Raw genomic sequence first — 20,612 nt, 5'->3', positions numbered from 1 at the left:
AGCACTTCTCAAATCAAATAAATAAGTCACGTGTATTATTTTCTGCATGCTGAATGAGTATTTTATTTATAACCAGTTTATAAAAATAAAATACAAAATCATTTTAAATGAACTGAAAAAAAACACACTGTACAAGGCATTGATATGGTATGATAAAATAAACATAAATAATTACAGTTATGTACAATGTAGATCTTCCCCTTGTTACAGTCTTTCCTTCTGAATCTACACATATTTCTAAACCGTTGCAGCACAGGACCAAAACGTGAACCATTTCAAGAAATATCTAACACTGAAGTCACACAGGCAACAATGAGCATCCATACACCCAATATATCAATTTGTTGTTGTTTGTTGATGTTGTTTTTAGCTGTTTAGCCTATTGTCCCAAAACCTCCAACAACACAGTATCTGTGGCCTGGCCATGAATGAGTACAATCATTGGAGCACAGATACAGGCATGCTATGACAGCTTCGTGACACCTGTACAATCCCACCACCATGTCACCAGTGACAAATCAAAATCTCAGTCAGGAAAGTAACAATATACCACTTTGTTTGTGCAATAATAACAATAAAATACAAATATAATTAATGGATTGATTATTGGCATCACTGTTTATTCCTTTAGCTCTTTACTGAAGCCATTACTGAAGCAATATGTGATGGTTCATCAAGACGATCTTTGAAATGAATACTTTTCACTTTTTACAGTTATATATTAAAAAGTTGCAGTTAGTTAGCTTATGGAAGTACCGAATATAGCCTAGAATTGAAAAGATATCGCAATACTGCTTGGTGTGGTACTATATGGATGTTTACATCACAATCTCTGGATGTAAAAACAGACCTTTATCATACAACCAAGAGGAATTTAAAACCCTTAGAACACTCAACCTCGGTTCTGATTCCAGAATCCAGACACAGCTCACTGGTCAAATTGTTACTGACGTTGAAGTCACGCATTCTGTCCAGTTAATGGACAACTTGATTGGGCCAAACGAGCCAATAAGAACAGAGCTGCCAACAGAAAGCAAAGCAATCTATCTGATGCTAATTTGCTGGAGAAATAGTTCCCACAGATCTATAAAGGCAGAACACACACACACACCCACACATGCATAATGACGACAGACACACACACACACACAGCTGCTAATCTGTTTATTATCTTATCCCGATTGCCTCGTCACTTTTACCCCTACCTAAATGTACATATTACCTCAGTTACCTCGTACCCCTGCACATTGACTCTGTACTGGCACTCCTTGTATATAGTCTCGTTACTGTTATTTTATTGTGTTACTATTCCCTTTATATTTTGCTAATTATTCTTACTTTTTGACTGCATTGTTGGGAAAGGGCTCGTAAATAAGCATTTCACAGTAAAGTCTACACCTGTTGTATTCGGCGCATGTGACAAATAACATTTGATTTGAACACACCTGTCAAAGAGGGAAAGGGAGAACCCTATACAGCCTATGGGAGGAACCTGACGGTAGGTTGGGGCTAAGCAGTGGAGTGATCCTCAGCACAGAGTAGACAGACAGACACAGTTCAGTTATCCCTTGCTTTACACACAGCCAGGGGAAGAGAGGAGAAAACACATGTTTAAGGCGACTGACTGACTGAACACCGTCTGTGTCTGCCTTGGGATGAGTCCCATCATAGCTGCTCTGTGAGAAAGAGAGGGAGTTCCACACTGCCTACATGTTGCTCTGTGAGACAGAGAGGGAGAACCACGCTGCCTACATGTTGCTCTGTGAGACAGAGAGGGAGTTCCACACTGCCTACATGTTGCTCTGTGAGACAGAGAGGGAGTTCCACACTGCCTACATGTTGCTCTGTGAGACAGAGAGGGAGAACCACGCTGCCTACATGTTGCTCTGTGAGACAGAGAGGGAGTTCCACACTGCCTACATGTTGCTCTGTGAGACAGAGAGGGAGAACCACGCTGCCTACATGTTTCTCTGTGAGACAGAGAGGGAGAACCACGCTGCCTACATGTTGCTCTGTGAGACAGAGAGGGAGAACCACGCTGCCTACATGTTGCTCTGTGAGACAGAGGGAGAACAACGCTGCCTACATGTTGCTCTGTGAGACAGAGAGGGAGTTCCACTCTGCCTACATGTTGCTCTGTGAGACAGAGAGGGAGTTCCACGCTGCCTACATGTTGCTCTGTGAGACAGAGAGAGTTCCACTCTGCCTACATGTTGCTCTGTGAGACAGAGAGAGTTCCACGCTGCCTATATGTTGCTCTGTGAGACAGAGAGGGAGTTCCATTCTGCCTACATGTTGCTCTGTGAGACAGAGAGGGAGAACCACTCTGCCTACATGTTGCTCTGTGAGACAGAGAGGGAGAACAACGCTGCCTACATGTTGCTCTGTGAGACAGAGAGGGAGTTCCACGCTGCCTACATGTTGCTCTGTGAGACAGAGAGAGAGTTCCACTCTGCCTACATGTTGCTCTGTGAGAAAGAGGGGGTGTTCCAGTCTTTCTACATGTTGCTCTGTGAGAAAGAGGGGGTGTTCCAGGCTGCCTACATGTTGCTCTGTGAGACAGAGAGGGAGTTCCACTCTGCCTACATGTTGCTATTTGAGACAAGAGAGAGTTCCACTCTGCCTACATGTTGCTCTGTGAGACAGAGAGGGAGTTCCACGCTGCCTACATGTTGCTCTGTGAGACAGAGAGGGAGTTCCACGCTGCCTACATGTTGCTCTGTGAGACAGACAGAGAGTTCCACTCTGCCTACATGTTGCTCTGTGAGACGACAGAGAGGGAGAACCACGCTGCCTACATGTTGCTCTGTGAGAAAGAGTGGGTGTTCCAGGCTGCCTACATGTTGCTCTGTGAGACGACAGAGAGGGAGTTCCACGCTGCCTACATGTTTCTCTGTGAGACAGAGAGAGAGTTCCACTCTGCCTACATGTTGCTCTGTGAGAAAGAGGGGGTGTTCCAGGCTTTCTACATGTTGCTCTGTGAGAAAGAGGGGGTGTTCCAGGCTGCCTACATGTTGCTCTGTGAGACAGAGAGGGAGTTCCACTCTGCCTACATGTTGCTATGTGAGACAAGAGAGAGAGTTCCACTCTGCCTACATGTTGCTCTGTGAGACAGAGAGGGAGTTCCAGGCTGCCTACATGTTGCTCTGTGAGACAGAGAGAGAGTTCCACTCTGCCTACATGTTGCTCTGTGAGACGACAGAGAGGGAGTTCCACGCTGCCTACATGTTGCTCTGTGAGACAGAGAGGGAGAACCACGCTGCCTACATGTTGCTCTGTGAGAAAGAGGGGGTGTTCCAGGCTGCCTACACATTGCTCTGTGAGAAAGAGGGGGCGTTCCAGGCTGCCTACACATTGCTCTGTGAGAAAGAGGGGGTGTTCCAGGCTGCCTACACATTGCTCTGTGAGAGGTTGCCTACACTTTGCACAGATCATTAAGTAATTGATGGGTTCCTGCAATGTTAAACACTACTCTCTTTCACATTTGTAGCTATCTTAGTTCAATCAGATCTGTATCAACATGTCTGTAATGTAAACAACCTGGAATGCCACCAGACTGTAGGCAGGTACCAATACCATCTACCACAATGGACCAAGTAAAACAATCCACTTGACATACAGTAGATCATTATAGTTCATCTCATACTGCAGAATTACAGTAGATTATGGTTGTATGATAAAAGTACTTTAGATTAAGGCAATTATTTTCCTCTACACGTTATTCATACTATGCATGTGTCACATCATGATAATAAGCCAATCAGACCATACTATGCATGTGTCACATCATGATAATAAGCCAATCAGACTCTACGATGCATGTGTCTAATCATGATAATAAGCCAATCAGACTCTACGATGCATGTGTCACATCATGATAATAAGCCAATCAGACTCTACGATGCATGTGTCACATCATGATAATAAGCCAATCAGACTCTACGATGCATGTGTCACATCATGATAATAAGCCAATCAGACAGATGTAAAATAAATACAGAAGTTTTTTTTATATCAGTAATGAGTCAGTACAGTAATCCTAAGATGTGAGCATTGGAGAGCTAGGAAACCAGACCAATGCTGTGGGTCAAGTGGGACGATAAGAGTGAACGAGATCATGAGACGAAAGGGAAATCTAAGCAAATTAAATATTCCAACCAAAATACATGTGGTACTACCCAACAAACATAAGTCCCTTTCAGACAATCACAGTGCATTATGGGAACTGGTATGCTGCTTACTTCACTGATTGGTTGATTGTTTTTCTCGGTAGGCAGCGCATGCAAGGCGTAGTAGTGCTGGAAGCATGAGTTAGTTATATCACAGTGTATTACAAGCAGAGGGGTGGGGAGAGGTATCAGCTATCATACCACTCCTTGTCATCCCAATGCTTGACAATGACACAGAGTACAACGAGTGGAATGTCAGCACAAAACTAGGTCTGGAATTCAGGCTAAGGGAGAGGGTGTAGTAGGTAGAACCAAGGTTAGGTGAGGGAGGTTTTTAATGAGTGTTCATTGAATCTTTATGAAGTAAAGAAAATGGGGTCGGTTCTCAAACCATACATTAACTGTTTGAAATAATAGTGCACAAAACATGTCATTACAAAGCAAAGACAACATTCTTCTTCGCATGTTTTTTATCCTTTGGAAGTTTGAAACATTGATTTGGTATAGGATATTTATATGACATAAATCTGTGTTTCCCAACTCCAGTCCTCCAGTACCCACAACAGTACACATTTCTATTGTAGCCCTGGACAAGCACACCTGATTCAACTTGTCAACTAATCATCAAGCCCTCGATGAACTAAATCAGGTGTGTTTGTCCGGGGCTACAACAACGTGTACTGGAGGACCGGAGGAGGGAAACTGACATAAATAGTATGATATTATTTGACATAAATGTTGGACCTGTCCTAAACTTTATACAACACAGGATATCTACGTTTTAGTTTAAAACATTTCCTTTTTTTAATATCATAAATAACAATGATCGTTCTTCAAATATTGTCTGAATAAATCAAATAAAAACATTAACTTGGCTTCCTTTTCCTTGTAGTGAATAAGACTGCTACAATCACATGATGAGGACTGTCTGTCTGTAGTGAATAAGACTGCTACAATCACATGATGAGGACTGTCTGTCTGTAGTGAATAAGACTGCTACAATCACATGATGAGGACTGTCTGTCTGTAGTGAATAAGACTGCTACAATCACATGATGAGGACTGTCTGTCTGTAGTGAATAAGACTGCTACAATCACATGATGAGGACTGTCTGTCTGTAGTGAATAAGACTGCTACAATCACATGATGAGGACTGTCTGTCTGTAGTGAATAAGACTGCTACAATCACATGATGAGGACTGTCTGTCTGTAGTGAATAAAACTGCTACAATCACATGATGAGGACTGTCTGTCTGTAGTGAATAAGACTGCTACAATCACATGATGAGGACTGTCTGTCTGTAGTGAATAAGACTGCTACAATCACATGATGAGGACTGTCTGTCTGTAGTGAATAAGACTGCTACAATCACATGATGAGGACTGTCTGTCTGTAGTGAATAAGACTGCTAAAATCACATGATGAGGACTGTCTGTCTGTAGTGAATAAGACTGCTACAATCACATGATGAGGACTGTCTGTCTGTAGTGAATAAAACTGCTACAATCACATGATGAGGACTGTCTGTCTGTAGTGAATAAGACTGCTACAATCACATGATGAGGACTGTCTGTCTTTGCAGCTGGCACAAATTAGTCTTATTAGACTCCTTGAATAAAAATGAGAAACATACTTTGCAGTGAAACCAGAAGCTGCTCAAAGTGCCAAGGCAAGGCACACATTATACATTAATGATAATAATAACTTAGTATTCACCACTAGTGTAGTAATGAGTACCATAAGTGTTATCAGCAGGCAACCCAATTCTCCTCAGCAGGCAACCCAATTCTCCTCAGCAGGCAACCCAATTCTCCTCAGCAGGCAACCCAATTCTCCTCAGCAGGCAACCCAATTCTCCTCAGCAGGCAACCCAATTCTCCTCAGCAGGCAACCCAATTCTCCTCAGCAGGCAACCCAATTCTCCTCAGCAGGCAACCCAATTCTCCTCAGCAGGCAACCCAATCCTCCTCAGCAGGCAACCCAATCCTCCTCAGCAGGCAACCCAATCCTCCTCAGCAGGTATCCCAACCCCCCCCCCCCCCCCTTCCATATATTTAAATGAATTGGATGGTTGTAAGCATGGGCAAGGTTAGGGAGGGTTGCCATCATATCTCTTATACCATTAATTTCCTATTAAGTCCAGGGAGGAAGGGTAGAGCATTGGGACACAAAGTCAGACTCCATTCTGAAGAGGAACATACAAAGGGAATCATGGCCCAGTAACTAGTGTTCAATCACACATTTAGTTTGCCATTTAGATTCCCCAGATCAGGCAACACATTAGGCACAAGTACGTGTGTGAGCACACACACATTTTATATGATTGTTTTAAAGGAAGGATCACTTCCTTCTCAAAAGACTGATCACTTCTATCATTGATCAATTGATTGCTTTAAATGCCTTTGAAATAAATGACACTCACTGTACATCTGAAGTCAGAGAGAGAGAGAGAGAGAGAGAGAGAGGACACATCAATCGATGATGTCATCAGTTAGTGTGTACCTGGTGTGACAAGTGTGTCAAGATGTAAATAAATAGGTTCTGTAGATAGTGTACATTTCTCTGGAGCTTCATGGCCATAAATGTAGACTTGCTATACCTTGCACTCCTCAGGTCAGTACAGAGGAAACAGCATAGACTGAGTCTATATTAAATTGGTGAGTGATGAATAAATGAGTGCTCATCCACTGACTGACCTAGAGTATTCTGAATGAGGGCTAAGTGTGTTCAGTTCACTGATGATATGAGGGGAAAAAAAACACAAGAACACCAACATCTTATACATAGCATAATGCACATAGATCCTTTTCACATTAGGTATGAACTATTAAAGTGGGCATATGAATTAGGGTCTAAACAATGACCAAATAGTTGGAATTAGAGAAGAAAGTGTGAAGGAGGAGAGGGGGGGACAGGGGAGGAGAGGGGGAGACAGGGGAGGAGAGAGGGGGACATTATGTTCAGTATTCTCTGACAGAAGCCTCAGGTCTTCATTGATCCAGAGCAGGATCGTTTGGTCTGCATCAACATCCTGATCCCACCCTCTGCTGTGGCAATGACACTGACTCCCAGGCCATACTCGTAAATCCTCTCACAATAAAACTACTGATCTAGGATCAGTCTAACCTTTTAGGTCATAATGAATACGATTGTACATGTAATCTTATTCATTATTACCTAAAAGGCCAAACTGATCCTAGATCAGCAGTCCTACTCTGAGACACTTGAATAAACGGGCTCAGGGGTTTCTATGGGTCAGGCTAGGACCAGGGCCAGAGCAGTGACCCACTATCTGCTGCTCAGCTTGCTGGAGCACTTCCTCTCTCTCTCCTCGCGGCTGCAGCCTTTCCACTTGAGGGCGTGGTGGTGGTGGGAGCCGGTGCGGGCCTGGCGGCAGCAGCAAATCTCCTGATGGTGGGGATAGGAGCGCCGGGGAGGAGGGGGGGACCCAGAGAAGCTGGGAGGAGAACAGGAGCGACCGAAACAAACCCCTCTGCCTCGCTCTCCCCCGCGGTGTTCGTGGCGAGAGGGGGAGGAGGAGACAGAGCGCTGTAGAGAGGAACAGCTGCGTGGGGAGGCACTGGAGCTCCGGTGGTGATGGTGGTGGGGGGAGCTGGTCAGGCTACACATGCCCATCCGGGAGCCTACAAGCTGGGCTGAGGAGTGGCCGTGGTGGGGGGAACCACGGGAAGATCCACCACCCTGACCATGGTGCATCAGCTGGGACAGACAGGTCAGGAGGTCTGAGTCCCTTGTGCTGCCCGCTCGGATCCGATAACGCTTCAGTCTTGGGTGGAGGAAGGGGGTGAGGTTTTGGGAAGATGGAGAATGAGTTTAGAACTTTAGATATACCTTTACCATGTAGATGAATGTAATTCAGTTAATGATAGTAGAGGCTCATCCCAGATCTGTTGGTGCTGTCTTGCCAACCCCAAACATTGGCATGACAATGAACATAGGAGTTGGCAAGGCTGCACAAACAGACTCGGAACCAGGTTACCATGATAGGTGAGATAAACCTGTCATTAAAGCTAATCATGAAGAGTCTTATTACCTGCCCTCCGCTGCAAGCCGACTGGGTGGTCTCCCCGGGGGTGGACGTGGAAGGTACTGTGCAGCACTCTCCTGCTCTGGGGCCGGGTTGGTAGGGTTAAAAGGGCGTGGGATCTTGCTCTTACGGAACAAGGGGCTGGAAGAGGAGGAGAGGGAGGGGGCGTCATTCCCCTGGCAGTCAGAGCGCGAGCCCAGGAACGACTCATCGGCCTTCTCAGAGCGGTCTGAGGCGGAGGACAGCTGGTCCCCGTGTGGGAGCGAGGCCACGACGGGGCCGCGGTGGGAGATAGAGGGAGAGGGGGCTGGGTGGTGGCCTCCTCCCTGGTGGTGGGGGGCTTTCTTCTGGAGCAGCTTCTCCATGGCAGAGCCAGGGGTGGGGAGAAGGTCCAGCAGGACGGGGATACGGCTCAGCCTGCGGGAGGGGTCCTTACGGGGGCTGGGTGGCGGAGAGGGGGTGGTCAGAGCTGGGGTTTGGTCAGTAGTCTCCACCCCATCTGCCCTGTCAGGCTGGGGTTGGTCACTCTCAGGGTCTTTGAGCTCTGGAAAGGCTCCACTGCCACTGACGTCTCCCTGGCCGTTAGCTGGGGGAGAGAGATGGCCGTTTACTAGGCCTAACAGTGGGCTGTGGGGGGAGTGAGGGGAATTAGAACGTGGAGAATGAGGAGAACGGGGGGAGCGAGGAGAACGGGGGGAGCGAGGAGAACGGGGGGAGCGAGGAGAACGGGGGGAGCGAGGAGAATGGGGGGAGCGAGGAGAACGGGGGGAGCGAGGAGAACGGGGGGAGTGAGAACGGGGGTAGTGAGAACGGGGGTAGTGAGGAGGATGGGGAGAGGTAGGAGAACGGGGGGAGCGAGGAGAACGGGGGGAGCGAGGAGAATGGGGGGAGCGAGGAGAGGACGCTCGGCTTGGCACAGGGCTGTGGGCTTTGGTGTAGGTCTGGGTGTCTCGTCCGTTGATCAGGGTATCTGCCAGGAGGTCATCCAGGCTGGTGGGGCTGCCGGGCTGGCTAGGGGTGTGGCTAGGCGTGGGCAGGATGTAGATGTCAGTGGTAGCAGTATTATCCTGGGGCTGCTGGGCCTCAGCTGCTGCATCTTCTCGTCTCTCCAGCTGTAGGCCCTGTGGAGCACAGTCTGAGCCAGACGGGGACTGCTGAGCTGTCAGCTAAAGAGAGAGGGGAAAGGGAGAAAAAGGGAGAGAAGGGTGGGGGAAGCAGAAAGACACAGAGAGAGAGAGAAGGGGGAGAGAGAGAGGGGGGAGAGAGAGAGACAGAGACAGAGAGAGAGAGACAGAGAGAGGGGGGGGGGGGGGAGAGGGCAGGTTAACAAATAAATAGAGTGAAATTATTGCATTGTAAGAGATCATGTGAAAATATTGAATGGAGATCATAACATGATCATAGCATGTCACAGCATCATCAAGGCAATGTCAGTCAAGCTGTTAGTTGATATCAAAAAAGCGCAACAAGACAGACCTGGGTCAAATCTATCATCTGTTTGATTTAGCTAGGACTTTTGGGACTATGCCATTGTGCCTGGAATGCTTACTCAAGCACCACTCAAGTATTTGACACGCATTTAACCCAGATCTGCAACAACAACAAAAACATTCACTCAACTAATCAGGGGCTTACAAAAGAGACAGGAAGTCAGAGTCCGTAAAAAAGCAGTTCAGGTTGAGTAAAAAAGAGAGAACACAGGAGGAAATGAAATAACAACAGACAAAAGTCCCTGTCTTACAATGAAGAAAAGTGGAATTGCAATTTCATTCACGCTCTGAATTGACTGAATTGAAAAGGAATTGTAAAGGAAATGACCCTAACTATTCCCCTGACATCAGGACACATGGATCTGAGCATGCTTTGTCTGTAGCACAATGGCCTGCTCTTCTCTGGAGAAAGCAGCCTGCCGGACGACAACACAACAACACCACAATTCAACACAATAACAACCATAACAACTAACACACTAGCAGCAAAAGGAAACAAAAAGAACAACCAAATTATTTTAAAAAGACAGTAAGTATCTAATAGTGGAGGGAATTAGGTAGGCGGTGTGTTATGGTTAAGATAGAGACGTCTGATTGGTTCGTGGCCCAGAGGTGGATTGATCAATCACCTGCTGGAGTTGGGCGCGTGTGATGCGTATAACGGAAGGGAACTTGCTGCTGGCGGCGCCCGCCGGAATAGCGGGCAGTTTCCTGCGCCCGGAGGGTGATTGGTTATGGGCGGAACCGAGGCCGGGGTGAGGAGGTGGCGGTAGGGAGGCGTGGTAGGAGGAAGAGGAGGTGGGATGGAGGAGGTACTGGTTGTGGTGGTCGGCTGAGTAGCTGCGACTCATCCCAGGGGGGTCCCTCTGGTGCAGGGGGTCCGACAGGGTGGTGAGGAGGGTCTGGGTGTGCGGGCTTGGGGAACGCAGGAGCAGGGGACTGGACATCCTGGCCAACACCTCCTCAGGCAGAGATGGAGGAGAGGTAGGGAGCTAAGAGAGGTAATGAGAGGTAAAGTTGGGGAGGGAGGACGGAGCAGGAAGAGGTAAAGTTGTGGAGAGAGGACGGAGCAGGAAGAGGTAAAGTTGTAAGAAGAGAGGACGGAGCAGGAAGAGGTAAAGTTGTGGAGAGAGGACGGAGCAGGAAGAGGTAAAGTTGTGGAGAGAGGACGGAGCAGGAAGAGGTAAAGTTGTGGAGAAAGGACGGAGCAGGAAGAGGTAAAGTTGTGGAGAGAGGACGGAGCAGGAAGAGGTAAAGTTGTAAGAAGAGAGGACAGAGCAGGAAGAGGTAAAGTTGTGGAGAGAGGACGGAGCAGGAAGAGGTAAAGTTGTGGAGAGAGGACGGAGCAGGAAGAGGTAAAGTTGTGGAGAGAGGATGGAGCAGGAAGAGGTAAAGTTGTAAGAAGAGAGGACGGAGCAGGAAGAGGTAAAGTTGTAAGAAGAGAGGACAGAGCAGGAAGAGGTAAAGTTGTAAGAAGAGAGGACGGAGCAGGAAGAGGTAAAGTTGTGGAGAGAGGACAGAGCAGGAAGAGGTAAAGTTGTAAGAAGAGAGGACGGAGCAGGAAGAGGTAAAGTTGTGGAGAGAGGACGGAGCAGGAAGAGGTAAAGTTGTAAGAAGAGAGGATGGAGCAGGAAGAGGTAAAGTTGTAAGAAGAGAGGACGGAGCAAGAAGAGGTAAAGTTGTGGAGAGGACGGAGCAGGAAGAGGTAAAGTTGTAAGAAGAGAGGACAGAGCAGGAAGAGGTAACGTTGTAAGAAGAGAGGACGGAGCAGGAAGAGGTAAAGTTGTAAGAAGAGAGGATGGAGCAGGAAGAGGTAAAGTTGTAAGAAGAGAGGACGGAGCAGGAAGAGGTAAAGTTGGGGGGAGAGGACAGAGCAGGAAGATGTAAAGTTGGGGAGAGAGGACGGAGCAGGAAGAGGTAAAGTTGTGGAGAGAGGACGGAGCAGGAAGAGGTAAAGTTGTAAGAAGAGAGGACGGAGCAGGAAGAGGTAAAGTTGTAAGAAGAGAGGACGGAGCAGGAAGAGGTAAAGTTGTGGAGAGAGGACGGAGCAGGAAGAGGTAAAGTTGTAAGAAGAGAGGATGGAGCAGGAAGAGGTAAAGTTGTAAGAAGAGAGGACAGAGCAGGAAGAGGTAAAGTTGTGGAGAGAGGACGGAGCAGGAAGAGGTAAAGTTGTAAGAAGAGAGGATGGAGCAGGAAGAGGTAAAGTTTTAAGAAGAGAGGACGGAGCAAGAAGAGGTAAAGTTGTGGAGAGGACGGAGCAGGAAGAGGTAAAGTTGTAAGAAGAGAGGACAGAGCAGGAAGAGGTAAAGTTGTAAGAAGAGAGGACCGAGCAGGAAGAGGTAAAGTTGTAAGAAGAGAGGACGGAACAGGAAGAGGTAAAGTTGTGGAGAGAGGACAGAGCAGGAAGAGGTAAAGTTGTAAGAAGAGAGGACGGAGCAGGAAGAGGTAAAGTTGTAAGAAGAGAGGACGGAGCAGGAAGAGGTAAAGTTGTAAGAAGAGAGGACGGAGCAGGAAGAGGTAAAGTTGGGGGGAGAGGACAGAGCAGGAAGATGTAAAGTTGGGGAGAGTACGGAGCAGGAAGAGGTAAAGTTGTAAGAAGAGAGGACGGAGCAGGAAGAGGTAAAGTTGGGGAGAGAGGACGGAGCAGGAAGAGGTAAAGTTGGGGAGAGGACAGAGCAGGAAGAGGTAAAGTTGGGGAGAGAGGACAGAGCAGGAAGAGGTAAAGTTGGGGAGAGGATGGAGCAGGAAGAGGTAAAGTTGTGGAGAGAGGACGGAGCAGGAAGAGGTAAAGTTGTAAGAAGAGAGGATGGAGCAGGAAGAGGTCAAGTTGTAAGAAGAGAGGACGGAGCAGGAAGAGGTAAAGTTGGGGAGAGAGGACGGAGCAGGAAGAGGTAAAGTTGGGGAGAGGACAGAGCAGGAAGAGGTAAAGTTGTAAGAAGAGAGGACCGAGCAGGAAGAGGTAAAGTTGTAAGAAGAGAGGACGGAACAGGAAGAGGTAAAGTTGTGGAGAGAGGACAGAGCAGGAAGAGGTAAAGTTGTAAGAAGAGAGGACGGAGCAGGAAGAGGTAAAGTTGTAAGAAGAGAGGACGGAGCAGGAAGAGGTAAAGTTGTAAGAAGAGAGGACGGAGCAGGAAGAGGTAAAGTTGGGGGGAGAGGACAGAGCAGGAAGATGTAAAGTTGGGGAGAGTACGGAGCAGGAAGAGGTAAAGTTGTAAGAAGAGAGGACGGAGCAGGAAGAGGTAAAGTTGTAAGAAGAGAGGACGGAGCAGGAAGAGGTAAAGTTGTAAGAAGAGAGGACGGAGCAGGAAGAGGTAAAGTTGTAAGAAGAGAGGACGGAGCAGGAAGAGGTAAAGTTGTAAGAAGAGAGGACGGAGCAGGAAGAGGTAAAGTTGGGGAGAGAGGACGGAGCAGGAAGAGGTAAAGTTGGGGAGAGGACAGAGCAGGAAGAGGTAAAGTTGGGGAGAGAGGACAGAGCAGGAAGAGGTAAAGTTGGGGAGAGGATGGAGCAGGAAGAGGTAAAGTTGTGGAGAGAGGACGGAGCAGGAAGAGGTAAAGTTGTAAGAAGAGAGGATGGAGCAGGAAGAGGTCAAGTTGTAAGAAGAGAGGACGGAGCAGGAAGAGGTAAAGTTGGGGAGAGAGGACGGAGCAGGAAGAGGTAAAGTTGGGGAGAGGACGGAGCAGGAAGAGGTAAAGTTGGGGAGAGAGGACAGAGCAGGAAGATGTAAAGTTGGGGAGAGTACGGAGCAGGAAGAGGTAAAGTTGTGGAGAGAGGACGGAGCAGGAAGAGGTAAAGTTGTAAGAAGAGAGGACGGAGCAGGAAGAGGTAAAGTTGTAAGAAAAGAGGACAGAGCAGGGAGAGGTAAAGTTGTAAGAAGAGAGGACGGAGCAGGAAGAGGTAAAGTTGTAAGAAGAGAGGACGGAGCAGGAAGAGGTAAAGTTGGGGAGAGGACGGAGCAGGAAGAGGTAAAGTTGGGGAGAGAGGACGGAGCAGGAAGAGGTAAAGTTGGGGAGAGGACGGAGCAGGAAGAGGTAAAGTTGGGGAGAGAGGACGGAGCAGGAAGAGGTAAAGTTGGGGAGAGGACGGAGCAGGAAGAGGTAAAGTTGGGGAGAGGACGGAGCAGGAAGAGGTAAAGTTGGGGAGAGGACGGAGCAGGAAGAGGTAAAGTTGGGGAGAGGACGGAGCAGGAAGAGGTAAAGTTGGGGAGAGGACGGAGCAGGAAGAGGTAAAGTTGGGGAGAGGACGGAGTGGGATGGCGGAGGAACAGTGTGAGAAAGGGGTGGATAGGAGTGGGGGTGAGAGAGGGGGAGGAGTAAAGCATATATTTAGAACTTAAAGGGAGCGGGTGTAGAGGTGGGAGGAATTCTGAGATCTCAAAACGTCTCCTTAGAGGAATCACTATCTTTCTTCAGATAGCACCTTTTGATAAAGGGTCAACCCAGAAAAAAAACTAAACATAGCAAATGAAAGTTGCAAATAAAGAGCAAATAATGCAAAACCATTATCTGAGAACTTTCCTTCCTTTTATCAAGCTCACACAAGCAAAGAAACAAGCTCAAAGACATAAGTGATCACGATCACATTTGACTTTCAACTACAGTAAGATGCTACTGATGATCCAGATGGATGAAGTATCCTGCTGTGTCTAGTTCTGTGTTAAGGTGTAGTATCCTACTGTGTCTAGTTCTGTGTTAAGGTGTAGTATCCTACTGTGTCTAGTTCTGTGTTAAGGTGTAGGATCCTACTGTGTCTAGTTCTGTGTTAAGGTGTAGTATCCTACTGTGTCTAGTTCTGTGTTAAGGTGATGGATCCTACTGTGTCTAGTTCTGTGTTAAGGTGATGGATCCTACTGTGTCTAGTTCAGTGTTAAGGTGTAGTATCTTACTGTGTCTAGTTCTGTGTTAAGGTGTAGTATCCTACTGTGTCTAGTTCTGTGTTAAGGTGTAGTATCCTACTGTGTCTAGTTCTGTGTTAAGGTGATGGATCCTACTGTGTCTAGTTCTGTGTTAAGGTGTAGTATCCTACTGTGTCTAGTTCTGTGTTAAGGTGTAGTATCCTACTGTGTCTAGTTCTGTGTTAAGGTGTAGTTTCCTACTGTGTCTAGTTCTGTGTTAATGTGTAGTTTCCTACTGTGTCTAGTTCTGTGTTAAAGTGTAGTATCTTACTGTGTCTAGTTCTGTGTTAAGGTGTAGTATCCTACTGTGTCTAGTTCTGTGTTAAGGTGTAGATTCCTACTGTGTCTAGTTCTGTGTTAATGTGTAGTTTCCTACTGTGTCTAGTTCTGTGTTAAAGTGTAGTATCTTACTGTGTCTAGTTCTGTGTTAAGGTGATGGATCCTACTGTGTCTAGTTCTGTGTTAAGGTGTAGTTTCCTACTGTGTCTAGTTCTGTGTTAAAGTGTAGTATCTTACTGTGTCTAGTTCTGTGTTAAGGTGTAGTATCCTACTGTGTCTAGTTCTGTGTTAAGGTGTAGTTTCCTACTGTGTCTAGTTCTGTGTTAATGTGTAGTTTCCTACTGTGTCTAGTTATGTGTTAAGGTGTAGTATCCTACTGTGTCTAGTTCTGTGTTAAGGTGTAGTATCCTACTGTGTCTAGTTCTGTGTAAAGGTGTAGTATCCTACTGTGTACATTGCATGATATGTCTTGACCTGCGTGAGTTGTGTTATGGTGAAATGTACAGTGAGGTACTGTATGTAATATTGGAGTGTTTTACAGTTAGGTATGTAATGGTGACATGTTTTATAGTGAGGTATGCAATAGTGATGTGTTTTACAGTGAAGAATGTATTGGTTACATTTTTACAGTGAGGTATGTAATACCAAAGTGTTTTACAGTGAGGTATGTAATAGTGAAGTGCTTAACAGTGAGGTATTTAATAGTGCCATGTTTTACAGTGAGGTATGTAATAGTGAAGTGCTTTACAGTGAGGTATGTAATAGTGAAGTGCTTTACAGTGAGGTATGTAATAGTGAAGTGCTTTACAGTGAGGTATTTATTGGTTAAATTTTTACAGTGAGGTATGTAATAGTGACATGTTTTACAGTGAACTGTGTCATACTAGTCTGTGAGGTCCGTACCTGTGTGAGTGCTCCCTCAGCCAGGGCATCAGCAGGGCTAGAGGGGGTGACGGGGGGCAGGCTTCCCATAGGTCCCACACTCAGTTCCAACCTGTCCACCCTGGGGGGTCGTCCGCTGGCGCCTGGATGCCCCTGGAGGTCCCCATCCCTGTCCCCATGGATCTGACCAGGACTGGGGTTCCCCGTGGACCCCTCTCCTGCCCCCAGGGGTACCTCCAGCACCTGCAGCTCCTCTTCTTCCTCCTTGGAGGGGCTGGTCATAGCTTTATCTCCCATTCCTGTCCCTGGGGACCCGCTGGGCCTCTCCATCATCACCCACTCCCTGGAGTCCTCCTTCCCCTGGCCGGAGCTCAGGTTGAGGGCCACGAAGCCTCCGCTGCTGGGGGCCCCCTTGCCCTGTTCCAGAGACCTGTGGGAGTGAGGGGAGACGGGTTTGGGTGAACCGCTGGCACCGCCACCGGATAGGAACTCCTCGTCGTTGTGCCAGACTCGGTCAGTGCCACCACGCCCTGGTCCTGTGGCACCTCCAGTGGGTACAGCCAGGCCCTTCTCCTGCTGCCCCCCACAGCCCTCCAGCTGATTCCCTGAACTGGAGAGACACACCAACCGATTGAACAGGTCAGGCGATGGCAGATTATAACATAGTAGTTAGTGTACTATTGATGGTTGGTACAGTAGCACAAGCGCTGTTGTTAGCAGCAGGGTTAGCAATAGCAGGGTTGAGGTCAATTGCAATGAAATTCAGTCAGTTTAGGAAGTAAACTAATTCATAATTAAAACAAACTTTTAAATGATTTTATAGGAACTTTAGTTCATCTTGATTAATATCCTGAACAGACTGAATTGCAGTAGAATCTAGTCCCTGGTTGTTATGTTAGTGTAGTATGGAAGGAATAGAAGGCCAGGGGGTTAGGAGGGGTACTGACCACGCCTCCATGAACCGTTCAGGACTGGGCTTGGTCTCCAGGGTCAGCCTCCTGTCCAGCTCAAAGCTGTGGATGTTACGGAGCTTCCTGAGGAGAGGACTACCACCATCCTGTCCTGACACCCCCACTATCTCAGAGTGTACCCGGACAGGGGAGCCCAGGCTGAGGTTGGCATACGGGCTCTGGAGACCCCCCTGGTTGTTGCTGTGCTCCTCCTCTGTTGCTGCCTAGTGGGGAGAGAAACGGGGGATAGAGTGATATATGGTTGAACTCAGTCGTCATGGTGTGTGTGTTTCAGGGTTTCCGGCACCGGACGTTTGACCGGCAGCATTTGAATTTACTGGACATTTGAGAAATGTACCGGACCCATATGCATTGGGTGCAACAGGATGCGTCCTTCTTACTGAATCCTGATGCGCAGTTTGGAGATGTTAGAATGACTGTCCACATGTACTTTCCTTCAGCCAACGTACAGCAAAATCCCCAGCCTATGTCAATCTACTATCTCCCATAGTAGAAAAGTTGACCTATTCTATTGGTCAGCTTGCCGTTCTGTGCGAGAAAGAAATAGGCTATTCCAAACAGACAATGTGATGATAGATGCCAATGTCATACAACCAATAGTCCTAGGCTACATTAAAATACTTTAGAAAAGCAATGAGGCCGATGAAACAGATCAGAACATTTAGCTCAAAATGTTGATAAACTTATTTCTTCACATTATAAACGCAGCAATGTGCACAAGGCAGTAAGCTACACAAGGCGGTAAGCTACACAAGGCAATAGGCTACACAAGGCAGTAGGCTACACAAGGCAGTAAGCTACACAAGGCAGTAGGCTACACAAGGCGGTAAGCTACACAAGGCAATAGGCTACACAAGTCGGTAGGCTACACAAGGCAATAGGCTACACAAGTCGGTAAGCTACACAAGGCAATAGGCTACACAAGTCGGTAGGCTACACAAGTCGGTAAGCTACACAAGTCGGTAAATGTCTAAAGAGGGGAGATCTAAAGAGGCAACAACTATCATGGGCTGCTGATATAACTAGGATAATGCCTTTGGCTACTGGACAATGAAAGACAGGTGATTTAAAAACCAAAGGAACATGAGAGAAATAGGCTACATGGTTTCAATGGTATATGGAAGTCGTTAGATAAATAATTTTGGCTAGGCTACTTTGAAGCAAGTTAAAACTAAAGTTTCACCTCAGGTGCAGGTGTGATATATAAGATAGGCTACATAGCGACAAACAGAAATACACACTTGCCAATTTAATTCCAGATCAATAAGCATGAGCGGTCAAATATATTTCCATCGACTAGTATTTCCATCAATGAATATGCTAAAAAGCATTATTTTGCAATGGGATTTTAGCCGGGGGCAATTAGCCGGAGTAAATGTTATTTATTGGCTATTGGGGGAGGAGTGTATAAAAGCCTATTACCGGCTAATGGAAACCCTGGTGTGTGTATGTTCTCCTCTCTACCTTCCACACAGCGGTCCTGATGCGGTTACGGTTACGGTCCAGCTCCTCCCAGACGTCAGCTTCCTGGTTGGCCCGGGGCATGCTGGGGGATCCGGGGCGGCGGTCTGGAGGAGGGTTGTTCTCCCCGTTATCACTAAGCTGCTCGTCCTGCAGAACATCGTCTGTGTTCTCCCTCGCCAGGTCCCCAGGGATCAGGGATGCATTGGCCATGCTGAAATTATAGAGTGAATGTTACTCTGATGTCACTAAGTCATCCATCCATTCATCAGTTAATTAATTCATTAATGCATTCATTCATCCATTCAACGGGTGGATACATTCAACCATTCATTCATCCATCCATTCATTCAACAGGTAGATTCTTTCATCCATCCATTCATTCATTCAACAGGTAGATTAATGAATTAATCCGGTAAACAAGTTAAAAGTGTGTGATCGTGAAATAGACAAAAAATCCCCTGAACAGTCAGTGGACCTTTAAACAGTTCATCCAAGATTCCCAGTCTCTGTGTGTGTGTGTGTGTGTGTTCCCAGTCTCTTACCCCATGTGTGCTGGGGTGAGTCGTGTGTGATGCTGTGGTGTGGTGGCTGTAGTGTTGATGGTCAGAGTACCATCAGACCCAGTCCTCTCCCAGTCATACGGGTCATTCTCCACCACGTTGTAGGTCTTCATACTGTTGTCAAACACTGACAACAGCAGCTACAACACAACAGAAAGTCACATGATGTCATATCCTGAGATACCTAACAGCTTGTACAACATCACTGACTGTCTGACTGATGGATACTCAGTACTCCAGAAAGAGGCCTCAGACATTCATACAGTCATGCAGACAATCAGTCGGTCTGAAAACATACACACGTCCTGGGACTTACTGTATATTTACACAGGGAACTGTAACGAAATGCTTAGTTCTAACTGTTAAAACATAGAGATACTGTATACACACATAGAGTAGGTAAAGGGAGAGAGATCTGCCATCTTACCTGATAGTCTGGTTTGGTGAAGTAGTCCAGGTTAGAGATGTGATCCAGGAAGACAGTGAACTCAGCAGGCAGGTGTTTCAGCATGAGCCGGTGGTCATAGGTGTCCTTCAACTTCCCTACATGCTCCTGGGGAGGGAGGGAGGGAGGGAGGGAGGAGATGAAGAGAGAGGTGTTTCATGATGAGCCTGTGGTCATAGGTGTCCTTCAACTTCCCTACATGCTCCTGGGGAGGGAGGGAGAGAGAGAGATGGAGAGAGAGGTGTTTCATGATGAGCCTGTGGTCATAGGTGTCCTTCAACTTCCCTACATGCTCCTGGGGAGGGAGGCAGGGAGATAGATGGAGAGAGAGGTGTTTCAGCATGAGCCTGTGACCATAGGTGTCCTTCAACTTCCCTACATGCTCCTGGGGAGGGAGGGAGGGAGGGAGGGAGGGAGGGAGGGAGGGAGGGAGGGAGGGAGGGAGGGAGGGAGGGAGGGAGGGAGGGAGAGAGAGGTGTTTCATGATGAGCCAGTGGTCATAGGTGTCCTCCAGCTTCCCTACATGGTCCTGGGGAGGGAGGGAGGGAGGGAGGGAGAGGTGTTTCATGATGAGCATGGGGTCATAGGTGTCCTTCAACTTCCCTACATGCTCCTGGGGAGGGAGGGAGGGAGGGAGGGAGGGAGGGAGGGAGGGAGGGAGGGAGGGAGGGAGGGAGGGAGGGAGGGAGAGAGGGAGAGAGATGGAGAGAGAGGTGTTTCAGCATGAGCCTGTGGTCATAGGTGTTCTTCAACTTCCCTACATGGTCCTGGGGAGGGTTCACACATGTTATTATGGAAGTATGGCTCAGTTGGTAGAGCATGGCGCTTGTAACGGCAGGATTGTGTGTTTGATTCCCGTGGCCTCCTTTACATTAAATGTATGCACGCATTACAGTCGTAGGTCACTTTGGATATAAACATCTGCTAAAAGGCATATCCACTGACTGTGCAAAACAGTATGAAGTTTACTTGCTCTTTCCATGACATAGACTGACCAGGTGAAATCTATGATCCCTTATTAATGTCACTTATTAAATTCACTTCAATCAGTGTAGATGAAGGGGAGGAGACAGGATAAATAATGATTTTTAAGCCTTGAGACAATTGAGATTTAAGTAACAAAAGATTGAAGTACCTTTGAACAGGGTATGGTAGTAGGTGCCAGGCGCACCGGTTTGCGTGAAGAACTGCAACGTTGCTGGGTTTTTCCATGTGTGTATCAAGAATCGTCCAGCACCCAAAAGACATCCAGCCAATTTGACACAACTGTGGAAGGCATTGTAGTCTACATGGGCCAGCATCCTTGTGGAATGCTTTCAACACATTGTAGAGTCCATGTCCAGACAAATTGAGGCTGTTCTGAGGGCATCTCAATATTAGGAAGGCGTTCCTAATGTCTGGTATACTCAG

At 47.3% G+C, this 20,612-nt stretch overlaps 1 protein-coding gene across 1 annotated transcript in view; it reads right to left on the bottom strand.

Moving 5' to 3' along the window:
• Window positions 1-33: 33 nt before the first annotated feature.
• LOC109904595 (tau-tubulin kinase 2-like) overlaps window positions 34-20,612 on the bottom strand; it is a 39,776-nt gene continuing 19,197 nt past the window's right edge. The window contains exons 8-15 of the mRNA XM_031787600.1: window positions 19,185-19,310; window positions 18,740-18,897; window positions 18,198-18,408; window positions 16,710-16,936; window positions 15,784-16,372; window positions 10,339-10,701; window positions 8,226-9,385; window positions 34-7,958 (exon numbers count right to left, since the gene is read on the bottom strand). Of these exons, the coding sequence (XP_031643460.1) occupies window positions 7,460-7,958; window positions 8,226-9,385; window positions 10,339-10,701; window positions 15,784-16,372; window positions 16,710-16,936; window positions 18,198-18,408; window positions 18,740-18,897; window positions 19,185-19,310 (3,333 nt within the window). The 3' untranslated portion in view covers window positions 34-7,459. The remainder of the gene's footprint in view (window positions 7,959-8,225; window positions 9,386-10,338; window positions 10,702-15,783; window positions 16,373-16,709; window positions 16,937-18,197; window positions 18,409-18,739; window positions 18,898-19,184; window positions 19,311-20,612) is intronic.

Source organism: Oncorhynchus kisutch, linkage group LG14 (genome assembly GCF_002021735.2).
Source record: "Oncorhynchus kisutch isolate 150728-3 linkage group LG14, Okis_V2, whole genome shotgun sequence".
Taxonomy (NCBI): domain Eukaryota; kingdom Metazoa; phylum Chordata; class Actinopteri; order Salmoniformes; family Salmonidae; genus Oncorhynchus; species Oncorhynchus kisutch.
The sequence above is the reverse complement of the archived record's forward strand: the minus strand, read 5'-3'. Positions and strand labels throughout refer to the sequence as shown.